Source organism: Pezoporus wallicus, unplaced genomic scaffold (assembly GCF_028554395.1).
Source record: "Pezoporus wallicus isolate ANWC-B61680 ecotype Strahan unplaced genomic scaffold, APGP_CSIRO_Pwel_v1 contig_6566, whole genome shotgun sequence".
Classification (NCBI taxonomy): Eukaryota; Metazoa; Chordata; class Aves; order Psittaciformes; family Psittacidae; genus Pezoporus; species Pezoporus wallicus.
In genome coordinates, this window is record NW_026638763.1 from 3,384,503 (window position 1) to 3,400,084 (window position 15,582).

General features: G+C 40.4%; 1 protein-coding gene across 7 annotated transcripts in view; it reads right to left on the minus strand.

The window, feature by feature from the left end:
* The window catches only part of ERBB4 (erb-b2 receptor tyrosine kinase 4), a 606,677-nt gene that overhangs the window by 118,543 nt on the left and 472,552 nt on the right, over nt 1-15,582 (minus strand). For all 7 annotated transcript variants that reach the window (XM_057412359.1, XM_057412357.1, XM_057412354.1 and 4 more), the window contains 3 exons: nt 3,731-3,863; nt 1,601-1,723; nt 955-1,053 (listed from right to left, as the gene is read on the minus strand). In XM_057412359.1, coding sequence (XP_057268342.1) covers nt 955-1,053; nt 1,601-1,723; nt 3,731-3,863 — 355 coding nt within the window. The remainder of the gene's footprint in view (nt 1-954; nt 1,054-1,600; nt 1,724-3,730; nt 3,864-15,582) is intronic.

A 15,582-nucleotide genomic window follows, 5' to 3' on the forward strand; every position in this document is an offset into this window, starting at 1 on the left:
TTTACTAAAAAGTACAAATGTCCATCATTTGTCAAAAAATGTCACTGAATGGGACATGCACACTCACAGTGTCAGTGAGGCCTGACCTTGACACTGAGCTAAAAACTGTGTGAACAGAGAGCATTCATTAAAATGATGATCTTGACCTCCTATTAACAATATTTCAGATTAGTAAACCAAACGGCCTTTAAAATCCAGCATTCTCCTCACTGATAGCTTTGCTGCTGCTGACAGCTCCAGACTCGGTGCTTAGTTCTCAGGAACACTGAAGCAGAAGAAAGCTGAGGTTAATTTCTGTTTCTGTGAGTTCTGTACCAGTGAAGACTCGCACACATGGTAAGATGCTCCCTTACAACTCCTCCTCTCATTTTTCTCCAGCTTCTCTGCCATGGAAAATAAAATATCTAGCATGAGTCAGTGAAGTTCCAGCCTTCCACTGATGGAACAACTATTAGGAAGAAAACCCCAGGCATCTTAAGGTCCATCACATCTGCATAATAAAAAAACCCAGACCTTCATTACCATGGCACTGACTTTACCCTGGTAGCCCAGGGTTCCAGAAAGAAATTACCTACATGGTGAGCTCTTACAGCTTCAGAAAAGCGGCACTGACCTACCTGCAGCTGAGGTGTAACCTTGGTTGGTTGGTTTTGTTTGTTTGTTTGAATTTGCTGCAATAGAGAATGATATGCTTTAATACTGAGACAGCTTCTCAAAGACTAAGAGGAGGGAAATACATAAAAAATCTCCACAGCTGAGTTTTTGCAGGGACATGATATTGTAGTACTTATTGAACATCAGCACAATATTGGTCCTGTGTACAAGCCTACCTCTACTATTTAAATGAGGAAAGAAAACAGGCCGAAATTCCTCCTTACAATCTCTGTGGAATACAGGAAGACAGCTCCTTGCCCCACAGACAACACTCAAAGACACTGATCATCTCTTACTTACATCCATAAACTCCACATTGGCTTTTGGACCAGTGGTCTCATTAAGGATTTTAATAGCCACAGGAATCTTTACAGTTTCTCCCTCAGGGACCCAAATACCCTAGAAAGAAAAAAAAAAAAAAAAAAGATGACAGAAGACTATTAAAACAACAATCATAAAAACTGCATTCAGAATTACAGTTCCTTTTGATGCATCGTCACATTATGCAGATGAGTTTTGAACCTCAGAAATAAGAACACACAAAGCTCCAAAATAATATATCCCATAAAACAACTTCTTACAGCAAAAGTATATCCTTATGTAAAAGGAAAGATCTTGTGAACGTCCTCATCAGGCCCCCTTGATTTTCTTTTCTACATTCCTAGAGAGTAATGTCAGCACATGAATGATGCACATACTTTTTCCACTGACTATTGATTCTGACGAAATTAAATATCTGGACTTTCTATCTGGATTCTGATGCTAAACTCTCGGAATCCATCAGTAAAGTCTCAAAACTGATTATTACAGGTCATACTCTCATGCAGGAACAGGAGGTTGCTGCACTGACCTAACTCATCTGCTCTACTTAAATGGAAGAAACAAAATGTATTACAGTTTAGCTAATGGCTAATGGAACTCACTGCTGTATAATGAACACTCTTACCTTGTAGACAGTTCCAAAGGCTCCAGAGCCAAGAACCTTGACTCGTTTAAGCTCAGTTTCCTTCAGGATACGAAGCTGTGCTTGGTTAGGTGCTGTGCCACTTGGAGTCAAGGGTTCCACAAGCTATGAAGGAAAATCCAACAGTCTTAAATATTTCAAAACCCATCAGAAGTTTATACTGAAAACAACCAATCCAACTAAGTACTGGACTAAGACAGTGGTGGGGTCTATCGACCATTGATCTGCCAGCTTGAAGAGGGATTTCTCATCTACAAAACCAAGAGATGTGGTAAAGAAAATTCTCACTCAACATGCAACAATTTCCACCAGAAATTGTATGATGGGATTATGAACTAGAAATTGAACTGGTATCACAACAACACACCCAAGGACTCCTGCTAATGGAGGCAGTATAAATATTTTCTACATGACAGAAATACAGCATTTATTATCAGGGCACCACATTCTATTTTTGCCCATTTTATTGTCTTTTAACTTGGCCATATTTCTTTTTAATAGCCCTGACTTAATGGCTCATCGTGTTCCTATTCTGTTTTGGGGAAGGGAACTTCTGTTACACCACACGGGAGGACAGCTGTAAGGAAAAGAAACCTCTTATAGCAGACCATTAATTTATAACAGCCACTAATTTGCTAAAGAAAAAAGGCACAATTAAACAATTTTCTCAAGATGCCCCAAGAAACTTTTCAAATGAACCACAATGGCACAGTCAGTTAAAAGTGTTCTCACATCTCAACGTTATACTGTCTCTGCCAGAAAAACAGTGCTTCTTTAGAAAGAAATACACATGGACAGGACAAGTCTCTAAATGAGGAGAAATAGCCTCTTCCTTTACAGGAGAAGGAAAATAATTTAGGGTTACTCCTACTTGAATTGGTTTGAAACCCCCACAGCATTTCAAAGTTGTCTGTTTCCAAGGCTAAATGCACCATCCTCTGCAGTTTGAGAACTACTCCTATGGCAGAGCATCATGAACTACTGAATTAGCTGACCAGACTAATTAGTTGTGTTTAAAAATACCAGTATCTGGAAATTATCAGGGTAAGAAAACAACAAAACCGAAGAGCAGCAAGTCAGGTTATCACTAAAATAATGTGTGCTGGGCCTTTTTTAGTCATTTCTCTTTCCTCCTTCCTACTTTAGATGTCCAGTATTTACACCATGAAAGAAAGGTTTACTGTAAAACAAAGTAGACAGACTGGCAGCACATGTCTGTATTTTCAGTTTGTGAAGGGTGAAAACAATTTCTGTGCCACTGTCCACCAACACAGGTATGGCAAGGAGAAGCGTTGTGGGGGTCTAAAAAAGGGCTTGTAGAGTTTTATAGAGAATGATCCATAGTTTGTAGAGTTTTATGGAGAATGATCCATGAAAGAATAGGTCTGGTACAGCCTCCAGCTAGAAACAGAAACTTTAGCTGAAGTTATAGTTGCTTGTGTGTTTGTCTCTGGATTCTCCTGATGTAATCTTCATTTTCTAAGCCAAAACAACAACTTTCCCACATGTTCAGTAGAAGGCCTTGGTCCCTCAGGAACTACTGCCAGCTGCAGCTTTTATCCGACCAAATGGAGACTGAGAGCTGGACTTCAAAGCAAATACTTCCTAAATGCTTAAAATAATTTATGCTTAAGAAGGGGCTAGTACACTGGCAAGGCACTATTGAGCTTTCTATATAGATGAACAGTATTTAGCAAGCAATACAAATTCTACCTAGGTATAAAGATACTCAGACAAACAGACTGAGGATGCATAAATCATTTGTTTCCAGGCTCTACGGTGGAGATGAGCGTGAGCAGGACTCTTGGAAAAGCAGCTGCTAATTCTACTGAAGAGCCAGGTTCATCTGACCAATCATCAACTGAAACAAGTTCAGTTCAGAGAAGGATGGGAATTCAGAAATCTGGTGGAACATGCCTTTGTGATTATGTGGATCTTTTTTTGGTCTTCAGATACCATGTACCAAAAACTACCATCTTCAAATAGCTCCATTCATCCCATCAGTTTAGTCCTGCAGAGGTTAGCAAAAGGCTTTCCTACAGAGGTGAAGAACTGAGCATCTTGAATAGAAAAGCAGAACAGCTCTACCTATATTTTCAAATGCAGCCTCACCTCAGTCTCCAGGAATCTCCGCAGTGCTCTCTTCTTCTTAATGCTTTTGCGCCGAACGTACACAGCAAACGTCAGGCCCAGAATGACGATGATGAAGAGGCCACCAATAACTCCAGCAGCGATCAGAGGGGTTCTAGCAATCAGAATCACAGACTTTATTTTTAGGTAGAGCAAGAGACCAAAGAATGGTTGGGTACATAAACCACAATACTTGGAAGGCCTATTAACTGCCTTATGACCAGGATTTCTAAGTCAGTCCAAACAGGAAGTCAGGGGAAACACATTTACATATGGTACTACTTTTCTAGTCTTAATCAATACACCAGTTCTACTTTCTTCAAACCGCCATGCACATGTGAGGAGTCGTGTGGACAAGGAGAGACAACATGCACTTTGATGGCAAACACAAATCTGCAATGGCAAAGTGAGGATACAGGTATCTGCAGTTTTCCTGCAGGAGCTTTAGCTATGCTTACCCTTCGGCTCCATCTAGGTTAACTCATGGGCTGGGGGATTTAGGGGAAAACAGACTACTGAAAAATACCCAAACTACCACTGTCACCTTCCTGTCTGAGTATGGAAGAAGGGAGAGGCCACTTCAAATGTGGTGTTTCATAGACATATCTGGAGGTGTCATATTCATACACCTTACTCAAGTAGAGAGTATTTACATTTAAACAAGACAACTCATGACTAGAACCACACACCCTCTTGCGACTCATTACTATTACACACAACATTTTGGTCAGGAGTTACGATTACACTCATTGGTTTTGCTGTGGCTCTTCAGCACAGCCAAATCCCAGACCAAAAGACTCGTGTGTTGGAGCCAAAAACCTCCTGTGAACAATGCCAAGCAAGGCTCAGCTTTTGCAACAAGACCTGTCATCCCCCCACTACTCTTTTCAGCTTTCCAGGCTCTTGAGCAGCATGAGCTACAACTACTACTTTGTTTTTTCCATAGCGATAGGATATAGTAGGCTGGCATCACGGTAGACACTATACAAGCACAAACCAAAAAGACTGTCTCAGAGAGTCACTCTGCCTTAGGTGCCCACATTTGGAGGTCGCCTACACAGTCAGTGGAGAGAAGCAAGCTCTCTCTGAAGAAGCCAAAGCAGTAGGTGCTCTGATGCAGTCTTCTTTCTGCCTGCTTCATCTCTAAAGAGTGGGCAGCAGCCTCCAACCCAGACGCTTACATAAGGCATTTTCACAGCATCCTGACATAAACACACTCACAGCATTTAAAATGTCTCCAACAGCGGCTGGAGAGTAGCTTAAAAGACAGGTAAAAACAGACAGCAGGAGAACTGCAGATTATAAACGGTGCCAAAACCACTGCCTGGTAGCTACAGGAAACAGGTTAACTACTGTCAAGACTGTGGAAATATCACTGCTATGCTTTAACAGCCTTTCTTGGTTATTTCTGAGTGATGATGAAAGATACATTATGACCTACTAATAAAAGTGTACCACACAGCTACTGAAATTTTAAAGGACTCTCCCACAGAAATAGCAATTTGATTTATCTGACCCTTTATTCTTCTTTTTACATTCTACCACAAAGCAGAGCAGTGGGAAGCAGTACCATCTAACTTGGTTTGCTATATTAAGGTGTCTGCTTACCACTGAGTACCATTTTGAAGCCCATCTCTAAACTGTCCTGTCTGTTGTCACTGCAGTTTGTTTCAGAAAGGTCTTTAAAGCAGACAACCTGGAAACATTTCAGTCAGAAACCAGAAGATATGTTTCTGGAGTGCTCCCAACGTGCTCCAACCTCTAACTGGCATTAAAGTCCATAGGATTAGACTACAGCTAACCCAAAGAAATACCCCTTGCAGCAAATACAGCCTAGATGTTAGGACCATTATATATTTCATCTTCCAGATCCAATCCCATTGTGTCACTCACTTCACATTAATAGAGACAAAGCCTCATACTCCCACATCTACTTATTAAAGCACTACTATTATGTTTGTCCAGGGAAAACACATTAACCTTACGCATCACTGTAAGGCCTGTTACAGTTCAAAGACTTTATGATGGAAACTATAAAGCCTGCAAATAAAGAAAGCCGGATGCTGTCCGGCTGTGAAACTGATTATGATGTTTGGGAAATAGAAGTCCAGTACCACCTACTCCTCAGGCAGAGACACTCCTCCTTCACCTACTTTGGCCTTAAGATACATTACCCTTTCTAATTACATTGGTTACTCAGCTCATTTTGAGTGCAAAGCTCTAATTAAAGGACCTGGCACATTCACCCAAAACAACGCTCTTCATTTGCATGTGCTTTCCATGATGCTGATGCAACAAACTCTTTAATAGGCAATTATCAAAACCAGTGGACATCAAAAGATTCTATGGAGCTAACACTGATTAATGCTCTTGAGTAGAGGAGTTTTCTTTTAAAGCTGTATGAGCAATCATGCTAACATCACCAAACAACAGACTGACGAAACAGACAGGAGATCTCTCAGCTTTAAAGTGCATATTTATAACAATCATAACAGCTGTCAAAATAAATAGAGTTACATCCCAAACAATGTTTACATGATAGACCATAATAAGGAAATGGTTCCAAAGGAGACCTAACATCTAGTGAAGAAAATAAAATGAAGTTACACATTCCTTGCAGCCCTTTCATTGTTATAGAGTGCAAGATGAAGCTTTATGCTCTATCGTGATCCTCTCACTGACTTTAAAAGAAAGTCTTCATCTTTTTAGTAGTCAAATGAAAAAAGGCAAATAATTTTCAGAACCTTCACCAAACAGGCATTTAGTCATTCACGTGAAATACACTGTAACTGCATTAAAACTGAATTTTCAGAAGGTAATCCTTTAAACACACTATTAAGCAAGATTAAAATGGGAGTGTAAAAGGAATGATACAGCAGGTGAGAAAAAACACATTTAAATGCTAAACAAATAATTGAAATACAGAAAAAGTTCTGTTTTCAACTCAGTGATCATTTGCCTTCACTCCTATGTCCACTATCCTTGCATAAGAATCATCACACACATCACAGACCGAAATGGCTGATGCTGTGATTGTATACCATGCAGCTTCTCCTCACTCTGCTACTCAGCTAAGCCCCAAAGTCAACAAACATGTGTTTTATTTGCTACCCTACCAAATGACAAGTCACTGCCTTCAGTGCTTTTTGGCATCACTGTTGCTTTCAACCACACACGGATTATTTTCCAAGCCCAGATTTCCAGGTGTTACCACCTTTGGGTTAGTTTTACTTGTATTTGTTAGGCTGAATCTGCCTTTCATTCTAATATTGTCAATTCTGCTGTATCATTCCTCTACTATTTTCCTGTTTCCAGTGTCTTCTATTTAATCCCCTGGTGAACATCATTTACATGCTGTTTACCTTTCTTTTGCCTCATTGTTAGGGTTGTTTATCAAGGACCCCTGCAAGGTGGCACTGATCAGAGACGCTGCTGAAGACACAAAACCTTTCTCCCATTTTGTTTTTTTAATCCACTCCTTTCTTTCTTTTTGCATATGCACCTACTATCAAGGGTTCAGCTTCACATACAGCTGGACACACAGATCTCCTTATCTCTAAGGCATTAAGGGCTTAAGCCACTTACATTTTCATTACGGTACTGTCCCAGACGACCTCTGTGAATGCAATTTGCCCACCTCAGACTACTGTCCTCTTAAAACTAACTCCATGTAAGTTAACAGGAGCAATGTTGTTGCAGAGACAAAAGTTTCACTACCCCTCCCCTCTTCCCCCCCCATGTTGTTAGAAGTAAGAAGCCCCATTTGTCTGTTAAGGCTCAGCAAGGCTAAAGTCAAGCAAAGAAAGGTAGCTCCGTATCAGTCAGGCACAAATAATGACCAGGCAAAAGTCAACCCTAGATCACACTTCTTTCACCTCCACCACAAACCCAATAGGAAACACCTGATAAAGTCACTACTTCCCTTTAAACACTGAAAATCTACTCCAGAGGATGAAAACAATCTCTGTCTCTGGACTTCCAGGCTCATCAGATAGACTGAGCAGTCCAAGAAATATGACCCTGAATCATAATTCACCCCCACAGAATGAATTTGCTGTCCCCCACTGCTTCCCTCAGCTGAGGACAGAATACCCCATTAATAACTGTAGAAGGTGCGTCAGGGGAGGCAGTGGGAGGGGAAAGAAAGAATAAATAAAATCACAATATGGGAAAAGTCCCGCCTTTTAAACAGGAAACTGTGCATCTGTGGCTAAAAGTTGCAGGGAAGACCCTAGTATTCCCTTAAATGAATAATGCATATTTCTTTCTAAACATGTACTGTGTTTTCATGTTTAGAAGCATGCAACACCCATTCCCACATACCACAACTGAGGCAAAAAGTTCTAAGTTAGTATTCTAAGATGGACAAGGATGCACAACAGAAGGGCTCGTATCATTCCATCCACTCCAAGGCAATTTGCAATTCCCATGGTGCTTTGAGATCAGGTATTAAAGCCTAATTACTGATGCAGATGAGTACATGGTCTCATACTATTGACTGGTGAGTGCAGCAGAAGGGGAAAGGAAAGAGAATGAGGGTCCGTGGAGTAAAGCTGAGAAACAACGCTCATTTTTGTACATTTGGCTTTAAACCACATAATATGATAAGTAAATAAATCGAGCTTTGAAGCCGAGTTGTTTGAGGGCGTTAAGTTCCTGCCTTGACCTTCCACACCTTTATCTATATATCCAAATAGGATTCATGACATCCCTGAATATGAGCTAAGCAGCTGCTTCCTGTAAATCAAAGCATGATTTTTTCCTGACGGACAGTTCATATGTTCTGCATCCCTCACCCTTCCCAGCAGTGGGGAGTTCAGCCGACTTTGCAGCTGCGCTTTTGAGATCTAACGGATTCTGCTAATCCTGGAATGGTAATCTTAGTATTTAAAATATACAAGATAAACAACCAGACTGGGAAGCATATTTGTGTACATTTTAACAGCTTCTCTCTGCTGTGCAGCACTCCCCTGGCAGAGCTCTACAACCACAACTGCCAGAGTGTTCATGAAACGGTGCTCCCCAGGGGTGGGAAGAGCTCATCTAATGTTATTCACATTAAGATGTGCTTTGCTTTCTATTTTTCTTTTGCAAGAACAAGGCTCCCTTCCTCCTTTATACACCTGTTCTGAGGCTGTTTGAACACTGGCAAATGCCAACATTTTGGCAGATTAGGAGTTTTTATCGTGTAAACACAATTTTAACTCCCAGCTGATCTCACGATTACTACCAATTCTGACTTTAATCTAGAAGTGGGCAACCTGCATTCCACTGTCCTGGCAACGAGCTGTCATTATACTCTGGTGGCAGGCAGTTCTAGCAATAACTTTTCAATATGCTGAATGCCCATAATGTTGCAGTCAATGTCCAGGTCCATTCAGCTGTTAAACATCAAACAGGTTTTCACTATCTCGGGTCAAAACTGCCTTTTTCTTTACCCACACTGGTTCATACATTGAAGCCTTCCTCAAGTAAGTATTTAAGGACGTTTCTAGATCGCTGTAGTCCAGTTACCTGTATGCTCAAAGTTTCTTCACCAGCTTTGCCACATAAGAACATGTGCAGAACTGAGACTTGCAATCTCTAATTGACAGTGCACACCCTTTCCCCCTCTACTGTACCACTAACCAAGATGCGCTGTTGAGAGCAACAATTAGGATACATCAAAATATTTAAGACAGTTAAGAACTTGCACAAGGACTTTGTTTTGAGGCTTGTGCTTTAAGTAAAAAGATCGATGTTCCTTGTAAAATATGCCAAGTCAGGCACAATACAATGTAGATTGATTTACTTGTGACAGAAAGGCAGTTAAATGCACTAGATTGGACCTGCCGGTGAACCCAGTTCACCAAGTAAAACAACAATCCTCTTCATAAACTTGCCCATGTTCTTTGGGAAGAGTAGCATTTTGCTTCAAATAAAGACAACCAGATCTGTAATGATCATGGGTGCTGACGGACTGCTCTGAAACTAAACCCATCAACATTAGCCCAAAGAGTTTCTCTCTGCATAAAGTATTCCTGTTAGAAGCAATAAAATTAGCCTGCTTCTCAGCAACTAGCTGCAGTGAACTGGCTCCAGGATTATGTCTGTGTACATGAAATTATTAATAAGAAAACCTGCTTTTCTCAAATAGAAACATAAAGCACATTATGATATTATATGCTGAGAGACTACTTTGTCTGGTGGCACTGCTTTCTATTCATTAACTGTCAAATCCCAAAGTACGACAGAGCAGCACAGTCTGGGACAGTGTGTTACATCGCTTGAGGAGCTGGAGAAATACAAGGTAGTGCCCATATTAAATGAGTAGGGAGCCAAAATATTCAGCGGGAGCTGGGTCACATAGAGAATACAAACCCTAGCACAAAATTGGCTATTGAAACTGTGTAGGAACATTCCTTCACTCTGCAGCAGGTGTTCAGGGCAGATTTTTATAACATTTTCTTGACTGCTACATTATGATTTCTATTATATGTTCCAGCAGACGCTGGCAGGCCAATTACCTTCACCCTCCGTTCTGCACATCTTCTCAAGCAGAAGGCTGATCTCGAGCCTAAATAGCACAGAAACTATTTCAAACACATCCTCTCCTCCCTCCACAGCTTTGCTCCACCAGTGACTGTACACCTCAGTGAATACTGCATTAACAAGCATTCACTAACATTTCAGGTGGCAGCTTGAGTCAGTCTAACGCATGATGGTTTTTCTTTACAGTTAACTAACAATTATGCAGATAGGGGTATGTTTGGAAAAAACAATCAGATCTCTGAGGACACACATTCATGATGAATTAGACAGTCATGACTTTGTTCTCTAAAATACCTGGTACCCAATAGTTGGTACAAGACATGGAGGGAAATTCACTTCAGTTTAGTAACTCAAAATACAAAGAATAGAGAACAGGAAGGGATGTTTGAGAGTATTTTAAACAACAGGAGGAAACCTGTTAGAATAACTGTGCTCTTCCTTCTGCTATTTTTAACAAACACTTTCCAAATTGCAGTGGTGGAAAAGTGCTTGTCATTCATTTGAGTTTCACTTAAGCGTTTGCTGAAATTGAGCAGTTTAACATACCAAATACCCAGGAGCTCCAGGAGTATTTCACATTAGGGACCCTTCATTTGGTGACCAACTCTGAGATTCTGTCCTGGATTTCCTCCTTTTGATGTCTTATGACTTTATGCTTCTCCTTTGTGAGAACAGATTCCGTACATTAAAAAGATCCCTAATTTCTGTTGGACCACTTCTGGACCAGCTCTGCATCTAGACTCCCATGAGCCACCTCACCAAGGAGAGCAAGCCTTTTCAAATGAGTGAGCAGTCACGCTAAGGTTCAGCACTGGACACTGGCAGGAAGAAAAACAACCTCAGAAACATCATCAAAACAAAGATGGGACATGATAAACTGATGAGAACAGAACTGCCACACTGTGTTGCCAATCTTCAACTTTCTGGTCATATACGATCATTTCTTTTGTGGTAAATGTAGAGCTTACATGGGTTTCAGCTGGGCTTTTTTTTTTAACAAGTGGTGGTATTGAAGCCATCTTTTGGACCTATGTTTGAGACTAAAGTTAGAATGCATGGAGGATTTCTGTAGAATGTGGTTGGAAATATGCCCCCATATATCCTGCATGTATTACAAACATTGATATATACACACATCCGATTAACATTTTTTCCTTTAAAGCCTAAATCCAAATAGTAACACTTTGTTCTGCACTGGTATAAATGTATATATAAATATAGCATTTGAGACATTTATTGGAATACTAGTAATGGCCATGATGCTGTTAACTTCAACATATATTTTAGCTACTCCTCATTTGAGTTCTAAATATGCAGAATTTATCTTTGTGGAGCACAGCTGGGAATAAATGCAGTCAGTGCTCATAAATATCAAAGAAAAGCAATGGTAGGTAAATAGTGGGGTAGAAGGAATTTCTTTCTGAGTGTGCCTGATACCACTTTCAGATTTATCACTAGTCTATTACAAGGATAGAATTCTGTCTAAATGTCTATACACACATTATATCTATCATTATAAAATTCCATTTGATTATGGGGAAAAAAAAAAATCACATGAAACTGAGGTCTTCCTTCTGACACAAGGCTTATACAAGATCATCTCCTCTACAATAACATGCCCCAAAATTCTTCTGTGTCCCTAGCTTATCTCCCAGTAGTTCTAATGTTACCAAGTGGAACAGAGAGAAACTCTGGTGTATCTTGCAACTCCTCTTTGTTCTAATCATCATCCCACTGCCAGCATTTCCCCAGAGGCCATTCAGGAAAAAAAAGTTCAACTTTTAAGTCCTGAACCCACTCACCTTTACTCCTCTCCTCTGTACCCACAGCCACCCAAAGGAATCTATTTTGCTTCAGTGGCTGAAAGTGAGCTAAGGCAAACCAGTATTTGTGAATATTATCCTCATCTTCTACTCTCAGCTCTGCTGAGGATTTTTTTTTGTGTCTATGTACACAGCAACCTCCTATCATCTTGATAGTCACAGATGTGACTTGATTAGAAAAACAGCTTGTGTCCATGGTGAGGATACTGCTCAGAGTAACCTAGACTCTGTAACAGCTGTTTCATGATGATTATTTTGCAGTACAGTATGGCCCACATAAAGGCAAATGATAATTTAGTAAAACAGCTCTTCCTTCTCCCAAATTTCAGTATGAAAGAGCATCCCAGAATTTATTGCAGATACCGCCTTTTCTATGCATCTTATATCCTCCTCTCCCAATAGCTGCTCAACTCCCAGAACAGAGCATGCTGAGAATCTGGGGAAATCATGATCCAGCTTTAAAACCTCTTCTTCGTCTTTCAGCCACAACCCCCTACCTTCTCTCCACCCCACCAAACCTCCAGACCTAAGCACCAACCTCTCTGGCAGACAGTGGGTCCTGCTCACTTCTTGTGCCTTTATGTTTCACAGCTTCTGAAGCTCATTAAGGCTCAAGAAAAACAGAAGAGAGAAGGCTCAGACATCTTTTTTTTTCCCACCTCTATCAGAAGGGAGCATGAAAAAGTTTATGAAACTAGCTAGAAAGAATACACACAAACATACTGCTACTGCTATAATTTTGGCTCGCTTTCTTAGTAATTGCCTTTTCCTCACTAGAATTTTCCTGAAAATGGGAAGAGCTTCCTTATTTTAAAAAATCCCTTGATAAAAAGGTGACTCAAACATCCCAAAGTTTGGAATTTGGAGCCTGAGCCACTGGTCGATCCAGGAAATCAAAGCAAAGAGTGCTCATGCAAAGCTGCAGTGAAGACAGCACTGAACTGCATCCATGTCATTTACATGCAGAGGATATTGCTGCCACAAAGGAGGGAAAGACATATCTACAGGAGAGGGGACTATTATAAAGCTAGATCACTATCCCTTCAATCTGTTCTTTGTCTATTATCCTCACTGTGATTGTGACTATGCATATTAACAACCAGTGGCCCATTTTTAATGCAGGAATACTTTCTACTTGTTTTTTCTTTCCCTGCATCAGACCATTCTGGGCAAGGAAAGCTGTAATACCTCAAATACAGATATTTTCCTTCAGGAAGGCTATTCAGTCAAATAAAGTAATGCCCACTGATGCAAACCATTGAAATAAACTGAAAAATACACTATGGGCTGATTCAAGCCTGCTGGGAATTTAGAAGAGACCAGTTTGACCACTGCCACACTGGTGAAATGCCCAACTAGAATTAGTCCTCTTCCCTCCAGTCTACCAGGGCATTGTTGTCTATTTGCTTCTCACCAACCAGCCTGCAGGATTCTATATCATGGTCCATGCTCCCAGGATTGATTTTCAGATTGATTTTCAGATTAACATGCTATATTGCCAAGAGTAGGGATTGCAATGTCTCATCTCCTCTTCAGCATGACCTCTACAACTATACTCAGCAACAGGGACATCAAGCCTCCAGGTTCTAACCAGGTTTGTTTATCTGGAGCAAAACAAACGGCAACAACTAATTAAAACCACATTCTCTATCCTTTTGTTTGCTTCTAATTTTCCACTGTAACTTCTTCTTTACACCAGTGCTGCTTCTCAGACTCTGTGCCTCCTAAGAATTACCTGTGTTACTTAATCTCAGTAACATATCTAAACATCATTAGGTTTACTACAAGTAGACAGCTGTGAGTTAAGTCGAACAGCGAGTAAAATTACAAACATGCAATGAAAAGCCAAGCAAGCATTTTAAGAGGCGAGTAACACCTTGGTGCATTGCTTTGGTGGCCTGCGTTTTTAGTGGACAGACATACTGGGAGTTTAAGACAAATCACCTGAAGAAATGGTTCACACTTCTTAGTCATTTGCATTTCAGACAATTTTCTTGCCACTACTACCACAAAAACTTCATCTAATTTACAAATGAGGAATTATATCATGTCTGGATCATGTTTAACCAAAGGCTGGCCTTTGTCCTGATGATAAGGGTGAATCTGTTCTCAAATTTCTGCATAAACATCCCAGCTCTTCAGGATAAGCTGCTGCAAACTGTCAAGAGATGTACCAGAACAGACAAATACACAGTAAGCTCCTCATAACTCTCTGCCAATGAAAAGCTAATCAGAACTAGCCAGCACCCAGTTTTCACATTACCCCCATTCTTTCCTTGCCTGTTTGAGCACCTGCTCAACCTCAGATAACTACAGAAATTACTTGCATTATCTTCTCTTGATTAAACAGCCAGTATGTCTGCAAAAGAGCTTGTTCACCACTGTGGGAAGATGTTGTCATCAAACCTTTACAACAAACTGAAAAAAACATGAAGTTTTTTGACAAAAGTGCTGTCATCACTACAGAAAGCTTCACTTTCAAAGGTAACACACAAATAAAACCAGTATCTAGATACCACACCTTCTAAAACTTCACAGGACCAAAGACATGGTTCCACCAAAGCATCTTCCAGGAAAGGAAGGGAGGAACAATAAGAGGGAGAAAAAGAAAAGACAAGAAAAAGAAGAATCTGCACTGCAGAACAATACAAGATACTTCAGTACTTCACTAGTATCTAAGGCTTAGAGAACCCTATAGAGATAGACAAATTTGACCTCCAAATTTACATCATTAGTGAAGAAATACAGTAATGGGAACAATTTGCCTTCAGCTGTAGGACATCAAACAAAAATGATGAACCACTGACACACAAAAAATGCTACTCTATTTATTCAAAAGAAATCTCATTCAAGTGAATACAGGCACAAATGCAAGACAGTTCAGTCAAACAGGTAAGATCTGAAAGAGTTTCTCCTCTCTGGTAGCAAAGGACAGTCTGAAAACTTAGAATTCTAACTGCTAACCAACAAGGATAAGCCAGCATAACAGAAGCCTTGAGGAAAGTCATGTGGAACTCTCACTGTGCCTCACCATAGCTGACAGAAACTAAAGCCCAGTATTCAGCAGCTAGATTTGCTTGTCTGTGTCCAACTCGGTACTAGGAATCAAAATTCAAATGAGGAACTCTAGGTCCTAATCTTACAGCATGAGCCAAGAGCTGATTGTAGGTGGAAACTATCATCTCGGACATGAAAGTGCTATGTCACACACTGTAAACAACCACTCAAGGAACCAGCAAAATCCTCTGGCCTGAGTATCCCTACAACACAGCCCACGGCTTGGCTCAGATCCATCATGCTTACAAGAGAAAGTTCCAGGCTTGATTTTACAAGTCTAGTGCTGGAGAAAGGAACATTAGCAGGAAAAATCATTCCAGGCATTAATAATCCTCATTAGATAATGCACTGGCATTTTGTGGCTTTGCATGTGTCTTCCCTCAGATTTGACCCGTTTCATTAGTTCACAGCTCCTGTTCAGTC